Source organism: Orycteropus afer, unplaced genomic scaffold, assembly GCF_000298275.1.
Source record: "Orycteropus afer afer isolate SDZICR_OR568_19922 unplaced genomic scaffold, OryAfe1.0 scaffold00785, whole genome shotgun sequence".
Classification (NCBI taxonomy): domain Eukaryota; kingdom Metazoa; phylum Chordata; class Mammalia; order Tubulidentata; family Orycteropodidae; genus Orycteropus; species Orycteropus afer.
This window is the reverse complement of record NW_006922372.1, coordinates 229,760-239,295: the sequence shown is the minus strand read 5'-3', so window position 1 is coordinate 239,295 and position 9,536 is coordinate 229,760. Positions and strand designations below refer to the sequence as shown.

General features: G+C 42.1%; 1 protein-coding gene across 1 annotated transcript in view; it reads left to right on the top strand.

Moving 5' to 3' along the window:
• SHROOM4 (shroom family member 4) overlaps positions 1-7,068 on the top strand; it is a 297,429-nt gene extending 290,361 nt beyond the window's left edge. Inside the window, exons 6-8 of the mRNA XM_007957721.2 lie at positions 1,253-1,433; positions 5,391-5,660; positions 6,799-7,068. Coding sequence (XP_007955912.2) covers positions 1,253-1,433; positions 5,391-5,660; positions 6,799-7,068 — 721 coding nt within the window. The remainder of the gene's footprint in view (positions 1-1,252; positions 1,434-5,390; positions 5,661-6,798) is intronic.
• Positions 7,069-9,536: the final 2,468 nt, after the last annotated feature.

Below are 9,536 nucleotides of genomic sequence, written 5' to 3'. Positions count from 1 at the left end.
TAAAGCCTTTTAACCATTACTTTTGACCTTTATTTAAGAGCTGCAAATAGCTGCAAAAATGACTAATGAGCCTCTCCATTTTTCCCTTTTAAACAGTTAGAGGTTAGTGAAGGAGCAATGACACAGACAGGTGGAAGATGACCGTGTCTGGTAGACAACAAGGACAGTGGGACAAGCCTCCCCCATGCATAAACTATGGGTGGAATTATTTGCCCTTCCATCTTTGAAACCTGACAGTGAAGTGTTCTTCCTCACCCCACATCAGAAGCCTTGATGGCAGAATTGTCAAAACCCAAGCCAGGATGGAACCAGCACTACTTCTTTCTGAGGAAGAGTTCTGTATTATGGGCTGGGGTTCTGAGAAGCAACACATCAGCCTCACAAACAACAGGGTGTGCTGCTACACTTCTTAAGCTCTTGGGTGCCACTGGTTCTACTTTTTTCCCATTTCATTCTGCAACCATGGAGGAGCTTGGATCCACTGGGAATATGCCGGAAGCAAAGAAATACTATCCTTTCTGAGGTCTAAGGTCTGCCCCAGAGCAGGCATCTCAGAAGAGCTCATGACACATGTGGTGGGCCATGACAAGTCCCAGGCAGGAGTGGTAAACCCAGCCTCCAACTTGGTGACTACTGCTGAGGTCATGGGTGACCTCTGCTGTGGGAGATCTGCAGTGGGGGGACCATTTCAACCAGGAGTGACATTGAGAAAGAAGAATTGATGAAAATGCCCAGGAAAGCCACAGGGTGCTTTTGTAAGCAAGCAGACTAGAGCCTGGGGTGGCAGTGGGTGATGAATACCAGGAAGGCCAACAGGCTTGGAGGACAAATAGCTAAGGTGTCAAATACATTCCCTACCAGCTAGCCCTTCCCTTGGGATCCATATACTGGAATCATGAACTAGGAGAACTCATAGATTTTCAAAAGTCCAGAACTTTAGGAGCCTGCTAAAAAAATTTAGGAGTCTTCTGTTTTTTTGAATTTCTGTGGGGTGTTAAGGACCAAACCAAATTATCTTTAAAGAAGTCCCCCCAGCTGATGAATTCAGGGGCATGGAAATCGCCTTCTAAATTCTTAAAGTTTGCCTTTACTTGGTTTATAGATAGCCTTCTTGTGGCTCCTTTACATTTGAACAGTGTTTTGGGATTCATTATTTCCTTGTTTCACATTTTACAGATGTGAAAATTAAGAGGCAGAAGGGTCAGCAGCCTCTCATCAGAGGTTCTTAAATGGTCATTCTTTGTTTCTACAGGCAAGAATTTCAGCACTTCTCCCCTCCTCAGGGGGCCCCAGGGATCCCTACCTCTTACTCAGCTTATTACAATATTTCTGTGGCCAAGGCAGAACTTCTGAACAAGTTGAAAGACCAGCCGGAGATGGCAGAGATTGGCCTGGGAGAGGAGGAAGTTGACCATGAACTAGCTCAAAAAAAGGTGAAGTTTTTTGATACCCACTAAAAAAAAAAAAAAAAAAAACACTGCTGGTCGAGTCAGATCTGACTCATAGCAACCCTTCCTTGGGTTTCTGAGGCACTATCACTATGGAAATAGATTGCCCAACCTTCCTTCCAAGGAGTGGACTTGTTTGTCTAGAGAGTAACCAGTCCTCTAAACTCTCCAGATCATCTTAGTGCATTCCTATATTTTCAATATGTAAATAACAGGAAATTTCTGAATTTCTCACAGAACTAATTCCAATCTTATTTTTATTGGGATACTTGGGTTGACCGAGTCTAATAATTCTATTTAAAATACAGATACAGCTTGTTTTATAGACTAAATATTTCTTTTCAGTGCTCAATAATAGCATTAATAGTAGTGGCAGTAATCATAATAATCATCATAGTGTCTCTCTAACTCTTAGAACAACCCTACAAAGTAGATATTACCATCTCCCTTTTTTTTTTCTTTACCAGTTAAGGAGACTAATTTAACTAGGGTTGCAGATTAAGTGGTTGACCCAGGACTTGACCTCAACACTGTCTGACTTTCTACTCTGCCATGCTATCTTTCTATAATAAGCCAGCCTTGTAAGTAACACTGTGCCCAGGGCACATCATACTTTATGCCAATGAACTCTAACCAATGGCACTGTTGTTGATTTTATTATATATGTAACTTTCTAGGAGAGAGAACAGACTAAGAAAAAAATGGAGAAATTATAGGATGACAAACACTACTATTGATTGGCAAGGATAGTCAATAAACTCTTAAAAATACTAAAATAGATAAATGGAGATGATGTTGTTGTTATTACAAAGCCTTCCCATTTCTCCCTCTAAGTATCATTAAACTGGTTTTCTAATCAAATTCCTGGAATCACTTTGCCCTCCCTGCTTGTACTCATTTTATTTCATAAGCAAATAGGGTTGCCATAGCAACATGAAAGGCCCAATTTACCACTTTGTGGACATCTGAATCCAATGTAAATTGCACCTCTGTCCATATTTCTTTCAGGACATGACCTGTAGGAAAGCTCAGGGCCATTTGCAAGAGCCCTCCCCCCCCCCGAAGCCAAATGTCAGGGAAGGAATTGGAAGCATGGTGATATAGATGTCTTATTGATTCAAATGATTACTTGCTTGGATCCCATGTTCTTTCATTATGGCAAGGCTGCTCCTGGTTACTAGGACCTGGCCTTAGCAGGAGCAAACATAATAAAAGCCTGACCAGGGGAAGAGAGATATGGTCAGAAATATCAAAGCACAGAACAACAGATAATGAAATGATTTGAAGTGATTGTTAATGGCCTAGGACAGTTTTTGTATGTGAGGGAAAAAGGTGAAGAAGTTTACCCAATTGCAATATCCAGAAAAGCAACTCAACTGTCTGGATCTGCAATGACTCCACAGCCCTCTTCTCTATACTTTCCCCAGGATTGAGGTGCAGGTTGCAGAGCACAGTTACAGAGAAGGAAATGGCTCTCTGCACTTTCATCCTTCTAGAACTGAGGTGGAGAGGCAGGGTGAGTGAGTGATTTTCCAAGTTGGTCATTTGGCCCCTAGCCATCTCTTGTCCCTGGCATTGAGTTTTGTTGGGAAAGAGCATAAGGTGAAAATATAACTGGGAGCCTCTTGGCATCTAATTGCCTCATTCGTATCACTAATTCCTAACCCTCAAGGGTTTGGGAATTTTTCCCAGAACCAAATATATTACACTTCAGACTAAGATCATGGTGACTTCCTGACTTGGCATTGGTCACCATTGGACATCTCTAATAAACTACCAGAGAGGAACATACTGTAGTGAACTACAAGCCTCTGGTCCCAGAGTGCCTGGGCTGGGATAATAATAAAACAATGAAGCATACTTCTTACGTGCAAGATACCATTCTATGCATGGAATATGTATTAACTCATTTGATTCTCAGAAAAACTCCATGAGGTATGTACTATGGTAATTCTATCTTTTTTTTTTTTTTGGTATAGAAATTGAAGCCCAGAGAGATTGAGTAATTTTTTCAAGGTCACACCACTACTTCATGACTGAGCTGGGGTTCAAACCTCTTGCTAATAGAGTCCATATTAACCATAATGTAATACTGGCTGCAAAGGTTGTGGACAATGTGAGATAAGTCCATTCTTGTCAGAACCTTGCAGCTAAAAAACATCTATTTGCTCAGAGTGCCTGGTAATAATGACAATGATGATAACGGAAATCATAATAATTATTATTGTTGTTATTACTATAGTATTAGTAAACATGTATTGAGCACTTAACAATGTGCCAGGCACGATGTTAAATATTTTACTTCTATCTTCTCATTTAACACTCACAACAACCATGTGTGGGAGCTTCTGCTTCTCTACTTCACAGATGAAAAAATAGAAGTTTCAGTGATACTAGATATCTTGCTCAAGGTCATGGAGTTTGGAGTGTTTAGGATTGGAATCCAGGCATCTCTAAAACTCCACTCTACCTCACTGTCTTCCTGTTGAGTGAAGTCCCGGAACTGATTACACTTGTAGGGGATTAAAATCAAAAGAAATAGGCAGTACTTCTTTTGAAAAATTTACAGTAAGTAGTAGGCCAGGAGATCAGACTCACACACAAGAAACAGGACATGAGCACTTCAAATTACACTGGAGGATTCTGACTCCAAAAGGCTTGGGAGTTCAGGGAACAAAGAGATCATTTAACAAAGAGTTACCAGGAAGGGCTTCCTGAAGGGAGAGTAGAAGTAAAACTGGGCCCTGAAAAAAGAATAATAAAAAAAAAAATACCAAACTCACTGCCACTTAGTCAATTCCAACTCATACCGACGCCCTTTGGGTTTCTAAGGCAGTAAAGCTTTACAGAAGTAGATTGCCCAGTCTTCCTTCCATGAAGTAGGTTTGAACCATCAACTTTCTGGCTAGCAGTCATTTGGCCATAGTGGCCTTAGGCACTATGCCACCAGAACTCCTGAAAAAAGAATCCGAAACCAAAAAACCAAACACACTGCTGTCAAGTTTTTTCTGACTCATAGCGACCTCTCCTTGGGTTTCCAAGGCGGTATCTCTATGGAAGTAGATTGCCCAATCTTATAGGAACAGTTAAATGTAAAGAAAGAGATAAAGAACAGGTGGAACTCATGAGAAAGTCAGGAACACGAAAATGAGTGTTGTGAACACAAAGAAGCTAATCTTGACAGGTTCTGAGGAATGGAATTAGAATTGTATGATGATAGAAACAGACTGACTAATAATAACAGCCAGCTTATCTTGAGCATTTACTCTGTGCCAAGTTCTTTGCATGCATTATCTATTGAATCCTTATTACAGCCCAATGCAGTGAGCATTGCAATTCCACACATTCTACAGACAAAGAAAATGAAGCTCAACAAAGTAAAATCACCCAAGATCACACAGGTAGGAAGTGCGGAGCTGGAAGTCAAACCAAGTCATTTTGATTCAAGAAATCACATTCTTATTCAAAAAGCCTGGGTAACTCATCTGAGGGAGCAGTAATTTAGCACAGTACCATAGAGATCCTTACATGGATTGAAGGAGAATGAATCAACTTTAGGCGAATACTTGATACCAATATTTTTCCAACCTAGCTGTTACAAGCATTCCAATTCCTCTGTATTAAAAAGTCTCAGGAAATATTTATTAAATTGCAGTTGGCAAATGAATTTTAGCCCATGGATACCACTTATCTAATGCCAAGGAGTATGTTGTGATATGGATATTCCCACTAAAGTTAACGAGATGCAAGTGCTTTGGCAGAGCATGGGAGAGAAGGTGCCTGGCCGGAATATTAGAATTGCTCAGGAATTGCTTATGTTTCCTTTGACTATGATAGAACCCACAGATATGTTACTTGGGTCCCAAAACAGTTTTTGAGCACAGAGCAGTTTCTTTTAATACCAGTTCTGAACCTTTGCCTTCTCCTGTTTACCTCCTCTAGATACAGCTTATTGAAAGCATTGGCAGAAAACTCTCTGTCCTGCGGGAGGCCCAGCGAGGGCTGCTGGAGGATATCAATGCCAATTCCTCCCTTGGGGAGGAGGTAGAGGCCAACCTGAAAGCCGTCTGCAAATCCAATGAATTTGAAAAATACCGCTTGTTTATCGGGGACCTGGACAAAGTGGTAAACCTGCTGCTGTCACTCTCTGGACGACTGGCCCGAGTGGAGAATGCTCTCAACAGCATTGATTCCGAGGCCAACCAGGAGAAGGTAAAGTCAAGGTCTCTTGAGATGTTGATGGAGGGAAATGCCACCTGTTTCTTCTCAGGTCTCTGTCTTTCAAACCTGGCTTTTATGGGAGGTAGCAGAGCATAATGTTAAAAAGAATGTGGGTACTGGCTTTCAAATGTCTTGAAATTCTGACTCTCACTTATTATCTTTGTGACTGTGGGCAACTTGTTTAACCTTAAGGTCTCAATGTCTTCATCTACAAAGTAATGTGAATATAGACCTGTCTGTCTCATGGAGTTGTTGTGAGAATTAAATTAGATAAGTCATGTTAATTAGATAATCCATGTCAATCCATATTAATAATCCATGTTAATTGGCCCTGGAACAATAGAGTGAACACTGAATCAGTACTAGCTGCCAGCAGTAGCAGCAGCAGCAATTTTGCCCCACTTTTAGTGTTTTAGGGGGAGGTCTCACCAAGTAGTTGAGATTAGGATGTTGCCAGTTTCATAGGTTTGGATACTCTGTGTATATTTCCAAACCAAAACTGCATTACCGTTCCAGTGTAAGTGGTTTAGGGCACAAAAATTGAACCCACTATAAGAAGTGTGTATGCATATGCACATGGATCCATATACACATGGGCTCACACAGAGACCGACACCATTTATAAAGCATTGCCATCATAGTGTTGAGCATAGGTCTGTGTTCACATTATTTTATAGATGAAGACATTGAGATTTTAAGGTTAAATAAGTTGCCCACATAGTTCTATCCTAGTGTTGATTGTTTACCAAGTGGACAGGACACAGGCTGGTTTTGTCAGAGGAGGAGTTGATTGTGGCAAATTAGATGGACTCAGCCTTCCTCCACCCAGTCCCAGTGGTGGTCCACAGATTAAAGATTTTGATAACCACTGTTCTCAAGAAGTGGGTAGGGGACCCCTTAACCACTCAAACAAAGGCAGCCTTAGAGCTGGAAAGATGAAATTATAGTGCTTATCCTCCTCCTGCTAAAGGAAAGAAAGACTTTTGTACACAAGTGGAACTAAGGGCAGGAATCTAGAGTTGTTCAATTAGAATGGATGGATGCCTTGTCATAGCATCCCTAATGGAGCATTAGGTTAGGCAGATGACTGGTAATTAAATGGTCTTTAATCAGTCCTCTGCTTTTCCAGTTGGTGCTTATAGAGAAAAAGCAGCAGCTGACGGGACAGTTGGCAGATGCCAAGGAGCTGAAGGAGCATGTTGACCACCGGGAGAAGTTGGTATTTGGCATGGTATCCTGCTACCTGCCTCAGGACCAGCTCCAAGATTACCAGCATTTTGTGAAGATGAAATCTGCCCTCATCATTGAGCAGCGAGAGCTGGAGGAGAAGATCAAGCTCGGGGAAGAGCAGCTCAAATGTCTCAGAGAGAGCCTATTCCTGGGGCCCAACAATTTCTAATCCCACCAGCAATCTGCCACAGCATCCCTGCCCAGCCACAGTGGGAAGTGCTTTCAATCTTCATTAGCAATTTTTAGGAGCTCTGGTGGCATAGTGCCAAAGGCATTTGACTGCTAACCGGAGACTGGTGGTTTAAACCCACCAGCCACTCCTTGGAAGGATGATGGGGCAATCTACTTCCGTAGTGATATTTTTAGCAATTAAATAATAGCAGTTTGTTACATTCTCTCTACCATGAACTTCTCTTACTGTCCCCTAACTTAACAGTTCCCCTAACCAGCTAGGAGACCCTAGGGAGGCCTCAAGCTGCTCCCCATGGGAGCTGCAGTAACTTGTAATCACACAACCACACTCCCCTTCCCACAGTTGGCATAGGTAAGCACTCAATGCACACAGAACCAACAGAGTTCTTCTGTGTACTAAAATACCAAAGATGTTACCTAGTCACCACCCACCCAGCCTCTCAAGTCTCTGAGAGGAGCTGCCTATACCCCAAGGCTTCAGTTCCCAAGGGGTCTGGCTGCCTTGAAGGTGTTCTCCTACCACCAGTTTCAGGGCCTCACCCAAGCTTTTGAAGTCACAAGCACAGAACTGGGAAATGCACTTAACACAATGGTAGCAAAAGCCAGGAATTCCCAGGTGCCCTGCTGGAAAGAGCCAGACTGAAGCAAAGTGGTTCCATCCTAAACTTCCCTAGCAACTGGTTGAGGGGGAGGAACCCTGATCTCAACTTTGGTTTTGAAAGAAAGGTGTGGCCTTTCTTCTGTCCCAAAACTTTAGGCATGCCACCTCCTGTTTCCACCTTGCCCTTTCATTGTTGGGGGTTACAGGTTCCCACCCCAGGTCTTCACACTGTGGACCATTAATAGCTCTACCAAAGCTGACTTCTGGATGCATATTTCATTACTGGGGAGAGATGACTTTTTTCTTTATTGTTACATTTTAAATGGCCTTTTGATTTTATTTATTTTTATGTTTTGATATATTTTTTTTCCTTTTTAAACTAATAAGGCGAGAAGAAGAAAGTTGGAGAGGAAAAAGTTAGCCCAGATGGAAAGCAGATCAGTCTGAATTCACCATGACTTGTTAAGCAAGTGCCAAGGCCCTGAATTCTTCCCACCATGACTGACAAGTGTCTAAAAAGGAGTCCTCACCTTGAACTCAGAGCCTCCCTACCAGTGGCCTGGCCCTGTGCTTCCCTTGAAGTCTAGATGACCACAGCTTAGCATTCTGTAGCATGGTTCAATCTTGTTCCTACTTTTTCTTTTCTTGAAACTGAAGAAATCTTCTGAAACTGACAAAAGTTCACCCATTTCTCTACCATCTCCAGGCTGAGAAATGAATAGAAATGAGCTCAGGAAGAGCTCCTCTATTCAACAATTGCTTTCCTCATCCTGGTATCCTGGCTCAGGTAACCAAACCAGGAGCAGCTAGGGCCAGCCCCCTAGAGCAAGTAACGCTCCACCCAAGGAATAAATATAGCCAGGAACTGAGGCATGCAAACAACCAATGCTGCTTCTGTTGCCAGGGTCCTGACACTGGTAGCCAGATTCTATCCTGGAAAAGCTCTCAGGTGGGTAATGGCAGGAAGGGAGTTGTGGATAGATGGCCAAACTCTGCTCTGTTATCCAGCTCAACACCCTGTTCTCTGCTAACTGGGGCCAAATTTTGGTATTGGTCATCCCAGTCCAGTGAAGCCCTGGCATCTCTTCTAGTGACTACTGGGTTCCTCAGGTCCTTGGAGGTTAACTGTAGCAGCAGAGATGCCTCATTCAACCGAAAAATTTACCACGAACTTTGCTGCTGCTACAAATACTGGTCACTAGTTTCTGTTTCTTATTCATTGTATTTGAAAACAATGGGAAAATCTTGGCCAGCAGGGTGTTTTGATGTTAACCATTTCTATGGAACCCTGAGTATGCTCTCTTAGAATCACTGTTGCTGTTAAAACTGCTGTTTGAATGTCAACTGCCATTCTTCCCTCCAGTGGAGGAGTCTACTCTATTCAGGAAAACTGATGACTTGTAAAAGGGTAGACATACCCAAGCAAAGGTTGAGAAAGGTAGGAGTGCTATGAATAGAAGCTGTGGTTGCTATCCTGGGTTTTTAAATAGAACCAAGGACAAAGAATAAAGAAGTTGAGATGTCCCGTGTCAGGGACATCAGACTGATGTATTCATCATTCTACGATTTTTGGCTTGCATAATTTTTTTTTATGAATATGGGCCCAGGGAAAAGAGTGCTCACTTACCGGACACCAGGGCCAAGGTTTGTGTTTTTCTTGTCAGTGTTAGTTATATTGGTTGTACCTTAAGTTTATGACATGCAAAGTATGGTTGACTCTTGTTTTTGTTCCTCATCCCATACCAAATTAGCTTATAGAGTTAGAGTCAGCATATCACACAAGTATGCTTGTTTTCACATGGAGGGACAGTTTTCAAACCATTAAAAAAAAAAAAAAACCTCAA